Genomic DNA, 23,912 nt, shown 5'->3' with positions numbered 1-23,912 from the left:
GACAACTGATGCGTGATCAGTGAAGCAGCTCCAGTCAGCAAGTGCTTTCGATGTGAGAGTGCAAAACTTTCAGTGCCTTCAGCTTTCCGCGTTGATTGGCCGGACTCCTGACTCCCAACAAATCAGATGGGCGGGGACATTGGTCTAGTCTACAGAGTGATGAGTTCCGACAGAGGTGGCTGCGACAGAGCCAAATATAGCGCATTTCAAAATTAAATTATTTTATCGGCAAATCGGTTTTGAAAATGGCCGATACCGATAACCATAAAAATGCTTAATATCGGCCAGGTCGATAAACGGCCAGCTGCCCCTTCACTGCTTATATTGCTTATATTGATTATATTGATGATAAATTTCACTTCCCCTAAAGAAAGCCTTTTCCCAGGTCGTGCACATGCCACAGTATTTTAGAGAGGATTTTATTTTATGGCTATAATGTTGTGCTTCAGCTAATGGTAAAATGGATTTTCCACCTCCATTATATCTGTAAGCTATACAAAGTTCTGCTCGCTGGTTATATAATAAATACTCCTTGGAGAATCTGAAAGATATTTTTATATCTTCTACAAGACAAAATAACTGAATTTACTAAAATTATCCTGTACAACTATACATGTCATTGGTTCTTAATATTATGTTTTGCCTCCTTGAGTATCAGACTGTTTGTAGTAGTTTGTTATATTTATGTATGAGTCTCTGGTTTGCCTTGAAGCTGCTTACTGAAAGTCCTATGCTCTGCATTTGACTTCATCCCCAACGTAGCTCAATGATGTTGAAATCCAGCTTTGCCACTAAGGACAATGGAAAGACTCATGCAACCAATCATAAACGGCTGCAAACACCCATTGATGCTCAAACAGGCAACATCAATGGTACATACAAATTTAAACATTAAAATTTAAGTTCTTCTAATTTTTAACATGTTGCCACTTTTTTTTTTTTTAAATGGCACACTGCACAGATTCGGCAAGAGCTACAGGTATGTCAACTTACGAAAACCTTACACAGACCTAGTTTAGCTGAACTCACCCTGATGACTTCGGGCGTCTGTTGAATGAGAAGTGTTGAGCCTGTGTCCCTCACAGTAGAAACAGGTGTTTGTATGGCAGCAGGTGCACTTGAGGGTGTTGGTGTAGGTGTAGGTGCAGTCTCAGACGAAGGCACAGGAAGTGGGAGTGGAGCCACCTCTGCTTTAGTGCTGGCCAGCGTGTCCTGGAGAAGACGCATGACCTCTCGTTCCTTAGACTGAGTTCCTCTCCCAGCTCCACTCTCCACCAGCTCCTGAGCAAAGCTCTCAATGCTCTCAAGAATCCTGAGCAGCAGAGCTCCATCATCCTCTTCAGCGGCCTCAACCCCTGGCTCGGGTGGCTTGGCCACAGAGGGTCTAGACAAACACACCACGGGTAGATCTTTAGCCACTGAGTTACCAATTAAATGCTGGGGGGAACCTGTCTGCTGGGCACAGTTTTTAAGTTTAGGGGGCAGTGGAGGCTCCTTTTGCATGTTTTGGGAAAGACACTCCAGGTCCATCAAAAGTTTATCAATGTCATCAGCTCCCCCTTTATTAATGTGTGAGATTGACCTTGAGAATAGTCTGGAATCTGTGCTTTTTGGCAAGTACATCTGGTTGACAGTTGAGTCGTTTTTAGGCTTGAACACAGTTCCGTTTCTGCTAAGCTCATGGAGTTTATCTGAAACACCACCACTAAGCTCAGAGTAGCCAGTGGTTCTTTTGGAGTAAGGTCTGGGCTCTGAAAGACTACAGCTGTGCTTCCCATCCCCTTTAACTGCCCTGTCAGGCATCCTTCCCATATTTGAATCCTCCTCCTCGATATACAGAGTCTCCATGGCATCCTTACAGAGACTTTCGCTACTGCTAGACAAAAGAGAGTTTGTGGAAGAGAATGTGTCCGGTCGGCTGGTTGAAACCGTGTGATGGCAGTTGAAAGGTGTTGAACTGCTACTGGAAGCTGAAGTTAAACTGCCATGTGGGAACCCATTAGTTGATGAAGGTGTACGTGCTGACAAACCAGGGAGACTCTGAATGGCTTTCACGTTGCATGCAAGATCCCTAGAGCTATCTGGAGGTTCAGGCTGGGAGGGTTTAGTCCGAGGCTTTGCGGGCGGAGGAGACTGAACAACGTCCTCGTATCGCGGAGGTTGCTCATTGCCAAAGATAGGGGAGAAGGGAATTTGTTGCAGCCCGTGTATACTGTTAACTAGTTCGGCAAGCTCACTGTGCTCCTGCCTCACACTTTGCCCCTGTTCCAGCTCAAGAGGAAGCCTCTTCAAATAGTTGGAAAGACGAGCCATCACATTTTTATAAATGGCCTCAGGATTCCCAGAGTCATCGCTGCTTCCCCCCATTGACTTTCTTTTGATGCACTGTTTGATGATGTCCGTGCACTTCTTCAGATCTTCAGAGCACTTGAGGAGAATGTCTAGACAGGCTTTAATGTCTTCTCCTGATGCACTGCTGTCAGCCTTGGTCTTCTCAAGTATGCGGGTAATTAGGTTCTCCTCTGTGAGGCTATTCAGGTAGAGCGTGGCTACATTGTTTAGGTTCTGCTCCAGGGATGCGCTGCGACTTAGCTTATGCTCTTCGAGTACAGATTTCTGAAACAGGCCAAATGGAGGACAGTTCTCATCATTGCCTGTGAACTGGCCGTAGATTATGTCTAGATCAGTGGATCTCCTGCTGAAGGAGTCTGGCCGAACCTTACGTCCCTTTCTGAAAGTCACATGACTGGCAGAGTACTTGATCTTCTCGAAAGAAAATTCCTTGATTTTCCCGCTGGCCAGGTTAATGGCTTCCCCTGTAATATCCTTGAGGCTTGCTGAGCTTTGGATGGCAGATCCTTTCTTGACTCTGGGGACGACCTGGTGGTAGTCGTCACAGAAGGCCCCAGACACGGTGTTGCTGTTCTCCAATGTTTTAGACTCAAGAATAGTGATGGGCTGGTCAGAACAGTTTCTGGATATGGGGGTATCAAGAACTTCAGCACAAGTGCTGCGGTGAGCCACTGTGCAGTTCAGTCCGTGTTTTAGTGCACCACAGGGTCCATTACAGTAGTGTACAGTGTGTTGGACACGACGGTCTATTACAACGCTGTTGTAACAGTTTATGCTACTGACGACTATGCGATAGGTAGCCGCCATGGTCTCTGTTTATTCATAAATCTTGCTAGCCAACTAAAAACAATAAATGCTATGAAGACACGTTTATATAAAAATGTCAAAGTACATCAATCCTAAAAAGCAAATAAAATGTGCTTTGCTTAGCCTTAACTGCTTCTTGAGCTGATTCCAAGGAAAAAAAGGATTTCCATACCAATCCTTCACCGGTGCCCCATAGTTAAAGGGAAGTTGCACTATAACATTTAGCAGCAAAACTATCCATTCCTTAGCATGGGCCCCAATGGCCTAATGATAGGCCTGTGTGCAGTGCTCCAGATCATCCCCCCTGTGAACAGCCGAAGCCTGTGGGCATGAAGAAGTCCTCTGACTTCCTCTCCAAAGCCACAGCATACAGCCCACCTGGTGACAGCCTTCCGCTGATGTGTTCAGCAGATGTTCAACCTTCTCTCTCTTTCTTTAGCTTGCTTTACCGGCCTGAATCAGATGTTTAAGAGTCCAATGTGAAAGCCACCTGTGAGTGAAAAGACAAAAGTGGGTTAGGGGGAGAGTGAAGGCACTTATTTTGATCAATCAAAATACAGAAAGTCTGTGAGACCCTAGGTTATGCTACCGCATGTTTGGGCTGACTGCATAAGCTATAAACAACACTGAACTAACGGCCTCTATGCAAGTAGTCTACAACCACATACATGTTGCTCTTCTTCAGAGAACACAAGGGGAATGCTAGAAGGTTGTTTCTGCTTCAGGGTGAAGTATATTATATTTCAGTATATAAATTAATTATAAAATTATATTTACATTTATGGATTTGGCAGATACTTTTATCCAAAACGACTTGCATTCCATTCAAGCTATACATTTTTTCAATTCATGCATCGAATCAATTAACTTGGCTCTGCTAAAGCCATGCTCTACTTATTGATTTGGAAACAGAGTATTTTGTAAGACAAAACAGTAACAACAACAACAACAACAACAACAAACAGTTAATTGGAAGAATTGTTCTATCACTGAAGAGGTCACAAAAGAAAAAGAATGATGTACAGTTTTGACAGCAAAATTGAGGCAGTATCTTTAATGGTGGTTAAAAGCGATCACTGATCAGATTTAATTGTTCTTGGTTTAACATATCTCTTATTAGTTTATGAGCATGTTACCCTTTTAACTTCTCTTTGGTACAGCTAAACCACGTGAAATTTTGAAAACTACAAAATGCATAAACGAGTCTTTAAGCCAGCAGTAAACCACAAACTATCAAACAAATACGAACCAAAAATAAAATCAAGTGCTGTAATGCCTAATGCTGGTATGCGGTTATAAAAAATACCTAAGCTTCAGGCATTTTAGGTCTCCTGTGTAATCAAATTTAGTTCTTAAGCCATCTTCAAAGGGGCCACATCACTGGAAGCTGTTAAAGAGCTTGTGATGAAAGTGCACAGACACTCTATTAGCATTCTTTGACAACACACCACGCTCTGCCTCTCTTCCCTATAAAGTGTGTTTACTCAAGAGAGAGCTGTTCAAATACACAGATTCCATAATTGAACTGTAGTACTTATAGCTTAGGTTAATACTGAATCATTCCCTAGGAAAGGAACTAACTTTCCCTTATTGCTCTGATGACAGATTTTTGAAAGTCTATTATTGGAGACCAACACTAACCAACAACAATCTTTCTGCCTGAGCTTCTAAAATCTTGTAAACTTAACTGTACTAAAGCACTTTTTTTTGCACAAAAATGTAGTTCTCTCCTTCAGTCCATAGAAAAATGACATCATATGGATTTGGAGCGACATGAATAAATAATCATTTAATGTCTCTATTGATTACTCTCCCTCTCTTTAATGATAATTATGTCAACAGATGAGTTATTATGAGGCTGAACTGGAGAAATATTTTTTTTATATACTTGAGCTCATTATTAGCATGTCTCAACCAAATTTGTTCACCACGACCAAAGCAATACGCTCCTTTACTCTCCAATTCGTTTTATTATTCCTTTGAATTTATTTCTCACTCCTTCTGGCCCTTTTGTTTTTCTTCCATTTTTTCTTTCTCTCACAGCAGGCCTCATTAAAGCCTTGTCTTCTCTGTGTCTCAGCAGAGTAACAACAGAGAACGAGTCTCCAGGATGTCCACCGCAACCTCACCTCATATAAACTCTGACTATGGCCACGCATGACATTTAAAGCAGTATAATCTGTGTCCACAATATAGCCTCGTAAATGCATTACACTGCTGTATTTCCTCACAATATCGGAACTATGGTCTCTGGTTAATGCTTTTCAGCATGGATTCATTACAGATGGGCACTAGAGAGGTGGCACCTGGAAAAACATTCAGAGAGTGAGATTTACAGGGACAACCCACACTGTTACCCACACTGTTTACAATGGACTGGTCCTGCTTGCCCAGCCAGTTACTCAAAAAGCTGTTGTTGGGTGTGAGAAGAGAACATTACAATGGCAGTCACTGCCTTTTACAAAAATACAAAGAAGTACAGTGTATGAAATGCATAAACAACAGTCAGCCATCTTCAGCATGCCAGGATTTACTTCTGGAAGTCATGAAACGTACCAGCACAGTTTTCCCTTTTTAGTAATTATATACTTATTTTAGAGGAAATTACATTTCCTTGCTGTTCCTTATCTGTCATAATAAGTTAAGAGACACTGTGGTATGAAATACAATAATCAATGGAAATCTCCAACAGTTCACAAAGCTAAATTAATACTTAATACTAATAAAAATAAAATGAATCAGTTCTGAATCGGTGGTTCTCAACCAGGGAGCCTGGGCCTACTGTGAAGGGGGCCTCAAGATTATTTAATTACAAATCAAATTGACAAATTATCAAAATTATTTAATTACTGTAGTACACTATTCTGCCCTACAAAACAAAAAGGCAGTAACTGCATTTTTGGTCAAAAATTAGTTATTATCATTTTCATGACATTCAAGGCATCCTTTGTTATGTGACAAAACATCTTATCTCAAATGTGTGTCGTTTTGGAGAAAAATGGTAATAGTTTTTGGAGAATCTGTAGTTACTGCCTTTTTCCTTGGTATGGTGCCACGTTTTTGGTAAGTAATACAAAGCAAATTTACAAAGCAAGAATACAGTAACTGCAAAATAGGGGTAAAATATCAAATTAAATATGAGGATTGATATGTACAAAGAATAAGCTAATATAACAAAACAGCCACATGTCCAATAATCTACCTACAACTACTTAGGCTGGATGACAGGATCAATTTAAAGTCATTTTTCTCAGTTCTGCACTCAGCGTAGTTACTGCCTTTTTGCTTTGTAGGGCAGTATTGTCACTGTGATTTAAAAAAAAAAAGAAATGAATGCTTTTATTCAGCAAGGATGCATTAAATTGAGAAAGAAATTTATAATGGTACAAAAGGTTTCTATTTAAAATAAATGTTTCTTTTGAACTTTCTAATCATCAAAAAATCCTGAAAAAAGATACAGATATATCTTGGTTTCAACACTTCTTTAAGAAGCACAAGTGTTTTCAACATTTCAACAAAATATTTCTTGAGCACAAAATCAGCATATTAGAATGATTCCTATAGATGTGACACTGAAGACTGGAGTAATCATAACCTAATGACTTCTGAAAATTCAGCTTTGTCATCACAGGAATAATTTACATTTACATTTACATAAAATATATTAACATAGAATTTTTTTTATTTTAAATTGTAATAAGATGTCACAGTTTTACTGCTAGAATTTTTGAAAGCGTTTAAATTCGCCGCAACATTAATAACATCGCAGCAAGATCTATTGGGAAGCATTCAAATTCGGTGCAGAATTCTGTAATAAACCACACATCAGATCAAACGGCGCTGACGTGGAAACCAGGAGAAACATTTGGGGCTTTCGCAAAGGGTAGTTATTAGAGCCCGACCGATAAAGGATTTTTAAGGCCGATACGATACAAATATTTGGTGATATTCGATATATCGGCCGATATATATATTTTTAAAAAATCCAGAAACGCGTAACAAAACATGAACAGTTCTGATAAATATAATATATAAAAATACAAACTTAAGATATGAAAACAACCTTTGAACAAAAAAAAAATCAACTAGGCTATTATTATTAATATTGACAGTAATAATAATAAAAAAATCAATGATGATGATTATTATCATCATCATTTGTATTATTATTAAACAAGACAAAGGTCATTCCGTGTGTGTGGTCATGGGTTCAAAGCAAGAACTGATAAGATTGTAAATGTGTACCTTGAAATGCAATGTAAGTCGCTTTTGATAAAAGCGTCTGTCAAATGTCCGTTTGCATTTTGATTATTTCGAAAACCGTTCATCCAATCGACTTCACAAGGGAGTGTAGTGTCGCATTTGGTGCAATAGCCTATAGATGGACACGCGAGACGCCACACGCTCAGAATTAATAAACTTTTAAACTACAGAACAGCGCGAGCGGGAAGCGGTGCACCTCACGCGGGCAGGGCTGGCGCGTGAGCAGCGCGTATTTTTTCCGGCGTCCAGATTAATCAATGAGTGCATAATGCATTCACACCGGGAGCAGGAGCAGCGCGTGAGCGTCCAGCAGGAGCGTCGCGTGAACAGCAGTGCAGCGGGGGTTTCGGCGCCGAGTCTATTTTTGCTGCGCCGCTTACACTGAATTAAAGTGACAATGCATTGATCATGGCCAAAATACACCGCAGTTTTATCCAAAAAGTGCATTGATGATATCTATTGTGTTTTAAACAGTAAATCAAATGACCAACAGCAATTTAAAAAGAAAACAAATGTCCAAAAACAAACTTGTTGCCCGAATAATAAAAACAAAGATGAACCAAAAGTTATATAAATGAAATTATTAATAAAATAAGCTTCTTGACAAGTCTTTTCTCTTAAATATATTTGAAAATGAAATAAAGCAATGCCAACTTATCCATTATGCTCCGAGAACGGACACTGCAGTGATATAAAACGCACACGTCTGTTAAATTAAGCAATACTTTTAAGGTAGTCTAATATTTTTCTGACTAACAAATTACTGACACAGTAAAGGGTAGATTTAAATAAAGAGAAACGAAATTTAAATAAAGAAAAACGAAATTTAAATAAAGAAAAAACGAAATTTAAATAAAGAAAAAAGAAATTTAAATAAAGAAAAAACGAAATTTAAATAAAGAAAAACGAAATTAAGTTCAATTAAAAACGAGATTAATTTAGATTGATAATAAGGGGTAAAAAGGCTAATACATTTTGTTTCTACTATTATTCTATTTTCCACAATGTCAAAGCAACGCAGCTTAACCCAAAACACAAGCTCAGGCATGCACTTCGGTCCATACAAACTCCGCGCTCTCCGCGTGGCTCGAGCGCATTTTAGACGCGTGTCTCACACAGGCAGTGTGCAAACTCCAACCTGTTAACATGGGAGCCGAAATAAAAACGGACATGCCACGCAGCTGAGACGCTCACGCCACGCAGCCAGTGTTTCGCCGGCCTTATTCAAGCGCGAATGAGAACAGTTTCGCGGGGGATCCCAGGTGTGCAAAAAAAACAAAAAAAAAAAACGAATATTCAAATGTCAAATTTTCAAATCGAATACCAACCCACTGAACGAATATTTGAATATTTGGGTCCAGCCCTAGCTGCTTCTATTTTATTTTTTAAATATTCATTTATCGGCCATTATAAATGCTGATACCGATAGTTTGGAAAATGCCTAATATCGGCCGATAATATCGGCCCGCCGATATATCGGTCGGGCTCTAGTAGTTATAGGAACTTAGTTATAGGAATAGCCACCAGGGTGGTTCCCTGAGAGCTGAATGTTCCCCTAGGGCCATTTTCCCATTTTCCTGGTTGCATTTGCACTGCCAGCAGGTGTGCCATGAACAAAGTTATAGAAGGCGTTTCAGTACACAAATCACCAACATTCACCAAGATTTAATGCAGTAACGCTAACTGTAACCATGGCATTGTGTCAGAAATAGGAGAATTTCTTCTTTCTTTTTTTTTTCTTTTTTTTTTTTACATTATTCATCTCAAGGTTCGTTCAGCCTTTTGAGAGTGAAATTCAAGGACTTTTCAAGGGCTTTCATGTGCTTCACACTTTTTCCAGCACTTCAAACCTCTAAATTTTATCCAATTTTCATGTTATTTTTAATGTGATGATTTGTAAAACTAAAATCTCAAAGATAGGAAAACTAACTCTTTGTGGAAAACAAGCACTTTTATTTCAAAAAAGGGTAACACTTTATTTTACAGTGTCCCTGTTACATATGTTACATGTACTTACCATAGTAATAACAGTAAATTATGTATAATTACATGCAACTCTCAACCAAATCCTAATCCTACCCTAACCCTATAGTAAGTACATGTAGTTGCTTAATATTACAAAGTACTTAAATATATAATTACACTGTAACAATGACACCTTAAAATAAAGTATAATCTAAAAAAAGACATGAAATTACCACTATATCCAGTAGATGAAAACACACAAAAACACAAAATTCCTAATGTAAGCTGAGATTCCCCCAGAGATTCATGGGCACCGTTGACTTTCCATGGCCAAAGCCTAGTACAGACACACAGAAGTTGTTTATCGTAGAGGGTAACACTCTTGAGCTTCAGTGTTCCCAAACAGAGCCTCTCAATAACATAGTCTCCTTTCAAAGTGGGCTTTGACGTAGCTGGTTGTCAAGTCGGACTGAACTCAATATGACAGGAAGAGTGTGGACCGTAGCAAAGAGACGGCTTTTTAATGACAATTTAATAGGCTGATAAACACATGATCCTGCTCTCTATAATTTGCCAGCCGTTTCTATTTCCAGGCCGGTGGGGGTTAAAGCAGAAGCCTTCACACCTTCACATCACTCAGTCAGTGCGGACGCCCATACAAACATCTTATATGTCTGATGGGAGTCTTCTTACAGCATAGGACCTCCCTGGTTAGCTGGTATGGGATGGCTAATGTTGTATAAAAATTGAGATGAATGTTCCTAGAAGATTATGTTTTAATTGTCAGGCAACAGTCTTTATCTCAGCTTAATGTTGTAATTAGCATGCAGTGATTGTTATGGAGAAAGCAGCGCATGAAACGCAAACACACACTGTTTGGAGAGCAAGACAACATCCACCCACATTTTTGAGACTCGCTCTACTGGCAGGAGCAGGAGGAACGAGGATGCAGCAGCCTCATTATCTTTCTCCTCTCGGTGCTTTAATGGCATGCATTCGTTCCATGTTTAATTACACTGTAGCAGTCACGCTGAGAAGTCGCACCCGTGTCCTGTCACATCTGACAGTGCTTTTCAGTTTAGTGTCAAGACTCTGGGCTATCCGATGTTGTCAGCTTTAAAAAATCTGCCTAGAAATAACACCCCCAACATACTATCCTCAAAAAGAAAACAGATTTTCTTGTTATTTTTGCCAGGTAGAGCAATAAATCACGACATGCTGGTCTGCTTTTTGTTTGGCCCAATTAAGAGTTGGGGGATGAAGAATCGATATACAGTACAGCTCATTAAAAAATCCCTGAAACTGAAAAAGTTTCCCTTTGGAAGGTAAATTGGGAGTTTGTGTGAGCCCTCCCTTGTTAGTGGTCAGGCTCGGTCTTGTCACTCTGCACAAGCTGCCAAAGGGAGGCCTGCCATGAGCTTTGTTTGTCTCAGCTTGAGTAATGACTTTCAAAAGCTGTCGCTGCAAGAGAGAACCTGACCCTAGTGACAACAAAACATTAATAAAGGAAGGATTACACGCTCACTGGCTACTAACTCCTTCACACGGTGACCAGGATGCACATTTAACCCTTCAGAGCCGCAAGGGGGAAAGCGAGAAGGACGTCACAAAAGGAGGGTAAATATACGGATGTTTTAAAAACCGAAGGTAACAATTCAGTGAAATGTTGCAAAGTAGCCATGAAATGGTTCATTAATATTCAGAGTGAGAGATTGGGAATGAAAGGGAGTGCAGCATACAATTATTAAAGAAGAGAAACCAAGCCTGAATCACTTTCATTATCACAATGACTATTATACAAATTGCCTGGTTTCATTTTTTAAACAACCACACACATAAATGTACTGTACAACAAAAAAACAACACAAACAACAATAAAAAGCAAGCCAAGCTACAAAGCATATTTATATGGAAGCTTTACTATGATTTAAGTAGGACATCAAATCATAACTGGATCCTAGTTGGTCCTTGAACAACATGCTTATCAATAATTCGATTTTAGGGTTAGTTATTATCAGGCATTCTTATTAACCTACCATTTCCCTCTGATTTTAAGTGTCGTTAAGGTTGACGAATAATCCTGGACCAAAAAAAACTAATTATGAAACAGGGTTGTGTGCTATTTAGAATTGAATCGAGAATGTCTTTTAAAATAAAATTAATTTCCCGAATTGAATTAAGGTAGCAAAGAGGATGCAGAATTTGAATGATGCGGAATTACCTTTTTTCAAAACTAGAAGATAATTTTGAATACTGGTTTGAAGCCTTGTTTAATATAGAATGATAGAAACACTACCATTCAAAAGTTTGGGGTCAAAATATATTTTTTTATGATTTTGAAAGAAGTCTCTTATGCTTGTTATTTTTCAGTTCTTATAATTAGTCTAAAGAAACCAATACTGACCAAATTCTAGTCCAGTTTATCCTCCAGAATGTTTTCCAAAGCTCTCTTTGGGAGCATGAATACACCCCAAAAGAGAGACAGAGAGATTATAGATTGTACTCCAAATTTTTGTTGCAGCAGGAGGAAACCAGACGTTAGTAATTAAATCTTAATTAGAGTTTATTGTTTTGAAACCGCAACAATAAGACGGAACAACGACGCAAACTATTCACACTCATATGAAGACGTCACACAGCATGAATGCCTTACCGACAAAAAACAGCTAATCAGCAAAGGCCCTCTGATACAACAAAGAAGCCTCTGGGAGAAAAAAACACTGCATTGATAATCATGATTCAGTACAACAGCTGCTGCACTAACAGAAATGACTGCATCCACTGTGCATTACTTTCTAATGATTGGAGATCACAAACCACAAAGTAAAGTCAAAGGAGAGGAGATAGAGATATACGTGTCCATTTTGTGCAAACTAAAAAATCCATGATATTTTAAAATTTACAAGAAAAAGGGACCCGGATGACCCCGGCCTCACTCTCTACAGCAGATGTATCATATTGCTTGTTCATCTTTTCATTGTATTCCATTCCTCCTCTTTTGCACTTACTCTCTTTCTTCACTCAACCTCCTTGGGCACTCCAACAGAATTTAGAAATGGTGAGCAGAAGCTTTTGACAGGGATCCCAGACAGCATGGGAACAGAGCCACTAACCCAAGCAGACAATTACATTATGCATTTGGTGACTTAATGTGCATTTAAGGCACGCATGGTACTTTACAGCAGAGAGAGGGGTAAAGAACCTAAGCTTCAAACAGAGAGGAGACACATGGGAGAGAGGCACCAAACAAAAAGTGAGTGACAGTACAGTGAATGCAAGACACAATAACAAGAAAAAGGCAGCAGAGGAAAGGGTGCTTTGTAACTTTTACAGGACCCTATCCAGTCACGACTTGATAAGAAAACCCAGGACAGAACATTTTGTCAACTCCTTGGTTAAAATAATACTTTTATTCAGCATAGATGCATTCAATTGATCAAAAGAGCAAAAGCAAAACTTTTACATGTTACAAAAGATCTCCAATTCAAATAAATTGTGTTTTTTTTTACTTTCAATTAATCAAAGAATGTATCAGTTTCCACAAAAATATTAAGCAGCACAAATGTTTTCTACATTGTTAAATGTTTCTTGAGCATCAAATCATCATATTAGAATGATTTCTGAAGGATCATGTGACAAGACTGGAGCAATGATGCTGGAAATTCAGGTTTGCCATCACAGGAATAAATCACATTTTAAAATATTAGAAAACAGTTATTTAAAATTGTAATATTTAAAAATATTACTGTTTTTACTGTATTTTTAATCAAATAAATGCAGCCTTAATGAGCATAAGAGGGCAATTCCACGCAAAAATGTCACATCCATAACGCCAACTAAATACCATAGCATTGTGTTGGTGTTATGGATGTGACAGTTTTGCGCGGAATTGCCCAAGAGACTTCTTTCAAAAACAATAAAAAAAAATGTTACTGACCCCCAAATATAGTAGTGTTTCAATAATTCTAAATATCTTTCACACTGCTAATAGCTAATGAATGCAGTCTTGGTGTGCATAATTGTTATGCCTGGTTAGGACCCAATGTTAGAGAAATACTCAGAATGCCCTCTGCTACCACGCAGGCATGAGCTAGACAGGTATAGTTTTCATAGTAAAGTTCAGAGCAGAATAATTCAAGTCAGCGGATCAAACATTCTTCACCTCTGAGCCCTTCTGAGCACATTATAAATGTAAAAAGCCTTCAGAGCTTATGAAGTCAAAACTAGTGCTGATATATCTCCACATTTACAACGTGAATGGACTGTAAATGAAGTCAATCTCTATAGTTCACTCTTAGCTCCATCAGACGCCATCAATAAACTGCATTAGTTGCATGAGCTGTTTTATATCTAGATAGATTTTTAACACATGCTAGCTCATTGCAGCATTCTCATTTGAAGCTCTGAAGTACTTGTACACAGTGGCCCCAAAAAGTATTTGAACACTTAAGCCACAGTTGAAACTGTATGAAGCTCATTGCATCATCGCTGCATTGCAAAATATCGAAACCAAGTATAGCATTTATTTGAAGACTGCGCAAGAACACCATTCAAAAAAACATTTAATAAAAAAATCGCTTTTTGTTACATTTGAGTCATAAAAACAAATTAAGACCCATTACATATTGTTCAAAATTTAGGGATCTATATTTCCTTTTTTATGAAATGAGTATCTTATGCTCACCAAATCTGTATTTATTTGACCAATAATACAGTAAAACAGTAATATTGTGACATTTAATTACAAATCTAAAATAACCATTTTCTATCTTTATATATTTTACATTTTAATTTATTCCTGTAATGGCAAAGCTGAATTTCCAGCATCATTACTCCAGTCTTCAGCCACATGATCCTTCAGAAATCATTCTAAAATTATGATTTAGTGCTCAAAAAACATTTCTTATTATTATTATCAATGTTAAAAACAGTTTTAAATTATATAGTTTACTATTTTTGTGGAAACTGTGAACTTTTTTCAGGATTCTTTAATAAATATGTCCAAAAGAACAACCTTTATTTAATATAGATATCATTTGGGCAGTTGTGGCCTTGTAACCCGAAGGTCGTGGGTTTCGATTCTCTAATTCTCGATTCTCGATTTTTAAAAACCACTGCAGCAAAAATGACTGAGCTAAGCAAAGCACCTAACCCCCGTTTTTTGCTGCAGTGGTTGTGCAAATCCAATGATATATTGGAAATGTATTTGTCCACGCTCATTTCCTCTAGTTTTTCACATTTAGATTGCCATTGCCATCACCTAACTTAACATTTAAAGCCCAATCTTCAAAAACACTAATAATTTAATAACACAGTTAAAAGTTAAATACTATTAAGTGTTAAACGCTTAAATATTTAGCAAATCTCAAAATGAATATCCATTATTTTATGCTGTGCATTATAATGTATACTGATGCATAAATTAACTTGTAGCTTTTAACATACAGAAATTAATTTGCGTTTGAAAAAAATAAACATTTTAATAATCGAACATAACATGCATTATATTTTCATGTTATGGCCGATTACTACAATTTTGTAAAAAATTTGTCTAACATATTATATTATTGTTTATCATAATTAATTATTGGCTTATTGCATCGGCCAGAATTTTTATACAAGTGCATCCCTACGTCATGCATCTGCTAAAAATCCCTTTGGAGGTCAGTTCCTTAAAAGTCAATGCATAATGACACAAAAAAGTTAGTTTTGATAAAAGCTCTATGATGGCACATCATTTCCTTCCCTTAAAACACATGTAATGACATTCTTTAGACATTTTAAGTGCGGCTTAAGTGTCCAGATGCAATTTGGGCACACTGTGTATTCACATATGTAATAAACAATTGGATGGGGGTGGAAGAGAAGATCCTGACAGAGACTGGCGCCCTGAAGGAAGTAACTCGAGCCTGGCTCCTTGTACCGCAGCGCCTCGCCACTTTGGTGACAGTGTAGTATGGCCATCCAACAGAGATGATAGACAGCCACAGGAGAACAGCATACTGATGACACGGTCAACCAGGATAGACACATCAGTGTCCGGTCCGGGAACGCAGAGCAATGCTGACTAACACTCAAGCTCATACCACATAGGTGCTTTCTGCCGGTCACCACAACCGCACCCCTTCCCAAACAGACGATGAGGCACCCTACAGCAGAGGGGTTTGAAGGAAGAGCACTGCTGGTTTTCCCACAGGCTAGAGGGTGAGAAGCAGCGATTGCGGGCAGGTGTTAGTTCTCCAGCTGTCCAGAGACTTTCACAATTTTTCACGGTGACTCAACTACTGATGAGAAAAAGGGCCACTTCATTGCATGTACAGCGCATGTCATTTTCTACATCCTGCACTTTCCAATTTAATTCTCAAGTTTCAACTTTTAAGATTAACTGAGGGATCCTTAAAGGGATAGTTTAAGCAAAAATTACCTTTCTGCCATCATTTACTCACCCTCATGTCATTCCAAATCAATGAGACTTTGGTTGATCTTTGAAACACAAATGAAGATATTTTTAATGACACATGAGAGGTTTCTGTCCCTCCACTGAATGTCAAGGTAACCAACACTTAAAAGATCCCAAAAGTTCATAAAGGCAACGTAAAACAAATCCATATGTATCAAGTCTTGTGAATGGATCCGATCACTTTATATGATAAACAGAGTTAATTCATGCTTTTATTCACATATAAACACACATAGAGTGCATTACATATGGAAAAACAAAGATGAGTAAATGATTTTCATTTTTGAGTGAACTAACCCTTTAAGGACCAATTAATAATTCAGAAATAGAATTATTAATTTATTATTTCACATTAGTTATCCTCCATAGGAAGGTGTTGTGGCTGACTTCACATTGTATTCTCCCTGTAACTTCTAGAGCGATTTAAAAGAACATTTCAAAAGATGAGATGAACGCTGAAAGGAGACCCATTTCAACATGACAGCTCCTAAAAACCACTATCAGGTACAAACCCTCAGCTGGAGGAAAAACAAGGAATAAAAGAAAAGCCTATTTCCCACTGAATAAAAACCGTGAAACTCTCTGAAACCTCAAGCTTTGGAAAAAGTTCTTCCACATGTGTCATGTGTCAAAAGAGAAAATAATAAGAATCGTGCCTCATAAATATCTGTTTCACAAAACCACTTTCTTTATTACATAAAGGACATGGAGTGTTCATTGATCTCGATATAAATTAAAGTCTATGGGTGGTCGAGCATTTTTGGTCTCAGCACCACGTCTATGGAATGCTCTACCATCGGGAATTGGAGACTGTTTTAAGAATTCTTTAAAGACACACCTTTTTAGAGCTTCTTATTGTAATTGAATTGTGTTTGTTTTATTGTATTTTATTGTTGTTATTCTCTTTTTGTGTATTGTAGCGCTTTGAGTCTAAGAAAAGCGCATTAGAAATAAAATGTATTATTATATTATTATTATCACAATTATGTACACCGACCAAACCAGAGCTAATACATTATCAATGAGAGTTTCAATTTTCATTAATTCATGAAGGCCAAACCCACTGCATAATGGTAGTTTTTATTTTAATTTTGTTCAGAGAACATATTTAATAAGTCCTTAAAGGGGGGGTGAAATGCTCATTTTCACTCAATCTCCTGTTATCTTGAGTACCTATAGAGTAGTATTGCATCCTTCATATCTCCAAAAAGTCTTTAGTTTTATTATATTTATATTATATTCAAAGGCTGTACCGAGTCTTTCCGGAAAAAAACGAGCGGCTGGAGGCGGGCCGTGTGGGCGGAACTAAAGCTGTGCTAACGCGCCGAGCTAACAACACACAGAGACAATAGAAGCAGTTTTACTCACCGAACCTTTATCATTGTGACTGCTCGATCCTTAAGCATTAGACGATCTGCAAATCCGTCGATCTGGGCTTTGTTTATAAAACAATCATCGTCAAAATGCAGGGAACAAACAGTCTACACAACTCCGTTTATGCTCAGGAAAAACAAACTCCATCCACTGGTGCCTTAACGCTGGGTTCTTTGGGAATCTGTGCAGGGTTGTCTTGCCCTGGCAACCAAAAACACACTTCTTTGGTGACATTGACTTCCCTAAAGCCGGGCAGGGCGCTATGATGGCGAACTGCTTTCGCTCTCTTGCTCTGGTCTACGGTTGCGCGCGCGCCCGCGATCTTACCGGAGAAGTGCCCTTAGGACCCATATAAGGAAATTCCGTTACATCTGACGTCACACATACCCATACTCGAAAAAAACTTTCCGAAACTTGTGACAAACCGGAAGGACAATTTTTGGCACAGAAATACTCCTTCAAACGTACAATTTAATTTTTGAAACTTTGTCCATGTTTAGCATGGGAATCCAACTCTTTAACAGTGTAAAAAACTCAGTATGCATGAAATAGCATTTCACCCCCCCTTTAAAAATGTCATGTAATTTCCATGTGCAATGTTGTACATTAATCCATTAACCTGTTCAAAAAGTGTCAAGAAAGACACTAAAATTATCAAACAGTAATATTGTGAAATATTATTGCAATAAAAAATTAATCTTAAAATGTAACATTTCTGTTATGGTAAAGCTAAATTTTCAGCAGCCATTACTCTAGTCTTCAGTAACATGATCCATGATCATTCTAATATGCTGATTTGGCGGGCTCAAGAAACATTTCTTATTAACAAACTGTTGTGCTGCTAAATATTTTGTGGAAACCGGGATTCTTTGATGAATAGAAAGTTCAAAAGAACAGCATTTATTTGAAATAGAAAACGTTTTTACATTATATAAATGTAGTCACTTTTGATCAATTGAATGTGTCCTTGCTAAATAAAAGTATTAGATTCTTTAAAAACAAACAAAAATCTTCCGTTTTTAAATCGTTTGAACAGTAGTAGATATGAAAGTAAACTTTGAGTCCTGACCCTGGTGACAGCCGTGTTTGATTCTCATCTGACGTCTCTATATCTCAGTGACAGGCACGTCAGCTCAGCAGCAGTCAAGCCAATGCTGGTCGACACTGGTGTGTTTGCACTTGAAAAGGGATTAGATAGAGGTGAGAGAGATAGAGAAAATGAGAGTGTAAACAGAAAAAGGAGAGAGAGGGGAGTGAAAAAATTCAGATGGAAGCAAAGGAGCAAAAGCCTTGGTGCTGTCAGGATGTATTTCACATCCAATGAAAAGAGGCTTAATATAAGTTTTTGATTACATAACTTTCATATTCCAGACCAACATCCCTCTCCGGGCCCAAAACCCAAATGGTGTACTGATCTTTATTTAACTATTCAAGAGTTTCCTGATTCATCTATGCTGTCTGACAGTCCATTTAACATCATGGTGCAGAGGTGCATTATATGAGGCATGGTTGGAAAGAATTGCTCCTGACCAACATTTCTTCTCACTGGCAATCAAGCACTTTTTTGCCCTCAGTCTGAGTCAGACTCTATTTCTTTAATCTAGCTACAAAAAAATACAGAAATAGGTTTGTGGAAAGTTTGTGAAAAAGCAGGAGTAGGATGGCAGAAGTTAAAAGCCACTTGACCGAGACCAACTGCTGCAAATGGTCCATTAACAATTCTTTGAATTTTTAATGAACTTTCCATGTCTTTTTTCAAAGTCTTTTTTTTAATTTTTTTTTATGATGTCACTGGTTTGAGTTGTAAGGCCTCCTAAAGAAAGCATCCACAGGCTATATTTTGATACTGATTCACTCATCACTCATATTTCCACTCATTACGTTAAGCAGAGGCATATATTTGGAGACAAATATATATATCCAACTCAGCCTATTCAGCCCTACACTGTTTTAAGGACCTAAGTGTGTGGTATGGTAATACACAAAAGGGAAAGGCAATCACACAACATGATTGGAATTAATGAGAGGGAAAGAACGCACTAAGCAGCCAAAAAAAGAGAGAGGACAAATGAGATGACACCTCAAAGACGAAATGTGTTAAACGGAGCAGAGAGTACTATACACTCTCAGAACAAAAAAGGTACACAATGGTACAAATAATGTTCCTTGAAGAACAGATTTGAACCTTTTCGATAATTGTACATTTAATGCTACAGGAAAGACCTCTGATGATATTGTTTAGTATAATTGAAATGAAGGTACATAATTGTTCTCACTTCAAGGTTACAGTAATTGATAGGCCAATATACTCTTATTGGAAACTGACAGCACTATTAAATTGGCCAAAATACATTTAATAAATGAAGGGGCAGGGGATATGAAAAACACACAGATTTAGTGTGGACCTGCTCATAGACCAATTTCGAGCCGACGTCACAGTTACGTCACGGCGTTAGCTGGTGGCAAACAAAGGGAAAACTGGAGGCGGCCAATACAAACCAGCACAGATTCGGCTACATAATAAGGAGCTTAAATTATTATTATTGTTATTAAATGTCATCTTGTTGTGTTGTTGGGTGCAAGAATCGACGGAGTACATGCTCCAATTTGAAATTTTATCGCATAATGTTTTCTAAATGATTGTGATTATTGTGAATCATGATTGTATACGTTGTTTTGATTGATTGTGACAAGACTTTTTGAAGAACCTGGTAAGAAAGGGTAATCAAATACATAGTTAAAAAATGAATATGCTATATCTGGAATTTTTATTTCTAGAAAATATTCACATCATTAAAATTGCACCGTAATGTCACTCTTTATATTGTTGTCTTCTGTCTGGCCATGGCACTGGCTAGGCAGACTTGTACGTGAGTCTTGTAAGTCTTGTACGTGACCATTTAGTACAGTTATAGGCATCTAAAGATTTATATGCCCTCAGTTTCTCTTTATACTCTCAGTTTCTCTATCAGGTAGATGTACAAGGCCACTCAACCGGAGGTAGCGTTAACGTTAATCCTGTCAGATCGTCCGTCCATTGACTAAGCGTGTACTGGTCAGCCAATCTGGGATGTCTGTTAAAATGAACTTTTGCAAATAACAATCGCGGTCCTGGACAGTGAGTGACCTTGCACATTAAGATAAAATCGGATTTTATCCAGTCATTATTAAAAAACAAGCTAACAAAACTTGCAAACTAACGTTAGTGAAGCGGCCAGAGGGATCGTTCTGCCACCAGCTAAGCTCCGCCCAGAAAAAACGTCACCATGTTTACCAACTGAAAAGGGTTTTATATTAGCCACATAAAAAAAAACAGACAACAGGCTAAAGAAGCATTAAATACTCCATCCGCTAAGAACAATATAAAAAATAAAGGGACGTTTTCTTTGGCATGTTCAAAACGAGAAAGAATGAGTCATGCCTTTTCTTATCCAGCACTTCCTGACGTTTTAGAAGAGCTGGGCCTTATAAGGCTGTGAAGGCTTCTTTTCCTTTCTCCACCAAGCACAGCCTTAATAAATAATCACTCTCTTTGGGGCCGTGTCAACACAGGCCTTACTTCAGTTTGTGTCAGTGCAGAAAGACTGCCTGACACTTCAAAGCAGCTTTGTTCAGCAATCCAAATGTTTTTGCTAAAATAACAAAGACGCCAAAATTCAGCTAGGTCAAGTTACAAGCCGCAGTTACAATAAACACAGTTCAGAACGGTTCAACTGCACCATCAAATTCCAACTACAGAAGACTATGATTGCACTATTGTGATCTGATGTGCCAATGTGAGAATTACACTCAATTGGGAACCTAAATAGAAAATGTACACATTATAAATTAAAAATTTGTTTAAAATAAAACAGTTACAGTCCCATGTGGACATATGGGTCAAATAGATTATATCATTTTATAAATAGAAATATAATATAATATAATATACAAACATATGATGTACATCAATTTATGAACTTTCGTTTGTGCAACACGCAGAGAGGTGCAAGTTCAAAAAGGGATGAGTTTTTATGTAATTCACAATAATTTGATTTGCTCATGAGACGGCACTTACATCAGTGTTCAAATGACCCAGTGGAGAATTGTTCTACCACATCAAACTAATGAGAATCAGCCAGTTTTGTTCAAGTCATTCTTTTGGTTAAGAGAACAGTGCATGAGCTAAATCTGTCCATTCACATGAACACTATGACCCATTCTTTCAGGTCACTGGTCCCATAAATGAAACGGAGGTACTTTATTCTTCAATAAGAGACTGTTTTCACATAAGCAGATGTTACAGCTCAGTGCTTACTTGCACCAGAATAATAAAATGACCTAAAGACTGTCCCTCCCAGCCATATCCTCCTGACTGTATGAAACGGAGAGGAGCAACAATAAAAGAGATGATAGAAATACCACAATACATTAATACACAGACACATATTCCTGTATACAGATGTAAACAAAATACAGCACTCGCCCACCTCGGTATTTTAAATAAAAAATACAATAAAAAGGGCAAAAAACTAATTTCCTGATTTGTTGTCATCTACCAGTATCAACAATAAAATAAAATAAAAAACATCCACAAAAAAAATCTCATGGATTCTGAATTCTATAAAAAAAAATTTTTAATATAAATCAGTTGACTATCACTGATTTTAACTATAAACCACCCTACTTTTGATGTTTACTGCAATATAGATCAAATATGTAAAGATGAATAACTTGTTCTTATTATACTTTAACTTGTAAAGATAAATGTGTAAACTCACTCGAATACATTATATGCAACAATTTATGGGAGAATATGGCCTTTTGTGAGCAGTTTTTCTGCAATTCCTGTTTCCACGGTAACATTGATGGATCTTCAGCATTACTGGTAGTTATTCTACCCTGGCAACTCAGCAATTAAACTTTTTTTTAAATGGAAATTGCACAGACTTGTGGATTCTGCAAAATTTAAAAACCACAAAGTGTATAAACCTGTCTTAAAAAGGTACTTTATACTGTAAAAAAAAAAAAAAATCAATTCCTATGGATTTTTTTACTTCTGAAACCTGGCTGAGCTCTGTAACAAGAAAGCATTGGGGGAGGAATGTTGGCCAGACACTTGATGGGGTGAGTAAGGGGCGGTGTGACAGTGAGTAAAAGCGAGAGAGAGAGAGAGAGAGAGAGAAGAAAGCTATGCAAGTGTGTGCAAGCAGAGAGCAGAAATTCTCTGCATCCTGGATCCCTTTTCCACTCTAAATAGTAATCATGTCCGACAGCTGACCTGAATTTGTCTGCATCGCTCCATAGCTGTAGCAAATGTGCAACCATCGACCTCTTCATTACCTGCCCACTTCAGCCATTATAAACCTTACCTATTTTCCAGAAAACATGTCTCTTTAGACACAACACTTTGCCTAAGCACGCTACTCGTACGTTTATACAAGAAAACAGGGGTTATTACCAGGCTTTACTCTCTCGTGTACTAGTTCTAGTCAGAACAGTCGACTATTTGAATATTCGATCAATAATAATTGTTCAAAAAATTGAAATACAATTCTGTCTCTGGGCTCAGCAAAGTTTGGAATTAGCTCAAAAGGATTTTACTAAATTACCTTACTAAACGATCTTTTGATCAAATGAATCAACATGCCGTGTGCAAACATTGTCAGGTGAAACTGAGTTTTCATTATATCACCAATACTAGAAATCCAAACCGCACCAAAGTTATTGACCAGTGAGGAAAGACAGCTGTCCATCACTGCATTCACGGCTGCAGGTAAGCGCAGCTGTACCCTCGAGCGAGCCGAGAAGATTACTTAACTGATAGCAAAATGATTTTGAGACATATGCTTCCTTCAAGTTTCAGTGAGGGAGACAGATTAAGGACTGAAAAGACAAAGTGCTGTGAGAAATGCTTAGCGCACCTTTAGTCCAGTCATTTTAAGCCAAAATGGGGTCAACCTTGAACAAATTGGAACAGAAGCAAACTCAACTGATTTTGTATCCTCAATATGTCCTGAGTAAGGAAAAAAAAAGCCCCGAAGAATCCCATTAGGGGAAAGTTTCGAAAAAGACCCAAATATAGCCTATTCATACGCCTATTCATTCTTTTTCTTACGTGAATAGGGTAAAAATTTTAACCTTTAGATATCACCATGAAAATTACTGTGTTGATTACTTGCATCAAGACAAACAAAAAAATGTATTACAAGTTTTTGGAAATGGTTTGTTAACATGGACAAACGGTGCATAATCTAATTACGTATATGTGCTAATTTGCATAAATACCAAAACAGATCTAAACATTGGGTATAACCAGGGGCCTGTACCATGAAGGTAGTTGAACAAACTCGGGGTTACAGGATAAGTTTTGAGTTGACAAAACCAAACCGATGCAATCAGGCTTTATTGGTACCATGATGCAGCTCATCAACTTTCTCTGTCAACTCAGGCTTTGATCCTCAAGCTATGATTACTCCACGCGCGCGTGCACATAAAAGAGTGACGTCGACACTGAACAACCAATCGCGGGTCGCGATTTTTCCGAGATAAGAGATAATCATTCATAATTACGATGAATTTAAATATGTATTTCAAGCTCGAAACAATACGGTTTCTGCGGCCAAAGCAAGAGAAGACTGTTGGAGAAAGATTGCTTATTGTTAATGTGTAAGTTAAACAAATACGTTCTATATTTATGTAAAATTATGTA

General features: G+C 37.9%; 1 protein-coding gene across 2 annotated transcripts in view; it reads right to left on the bottom strand.

Moving 5' to 3' along the window:
* ppp2r3a (protein phosphatase 2, regulatory subunit B'', alpha) overlaps positions 1 to 23,912 on the bottom strand; it is a 91,999-nt gene that overhangs the window by 32,880 nt on the left and 35,207 nt on the right. For both annotated transcript variants that reach the window (XM_079875663.1, XM_079875664.1), the window contains one exon: positions 1,030 to 3,649. In XM_079875663.1, the coding sequence (XP_079731789.1) occupies positions 1,030 to 3,159 (2,130 nt within the window). In that variant the 5' untranslated portion in view covers positions 3,160 to 3,649. The remainder of the gene's footprint in view (positions 1 to 1,029; positions 3,650 to 23,912) is intronic.

The sequence above is a fragment of the Squalius cephalus genome (assembly GCF_949319135.1).
Source record: "Squalius cephalus genome assembly, chromosome: 7".
In the NCBI taxonomy this organism is placed as follows: domain Eukaryota; kingdom Metazoa; phylum Chordata; class Actinopteri; order Cypriniformes; family Leuciscidae; genus Squalius; species Squalius cephalus.
The sequence above is the reverse complement of the archived record's forward strand: the minus strand, read 5'-3'. Positions and strand labels throughout refer to the sequence as shown.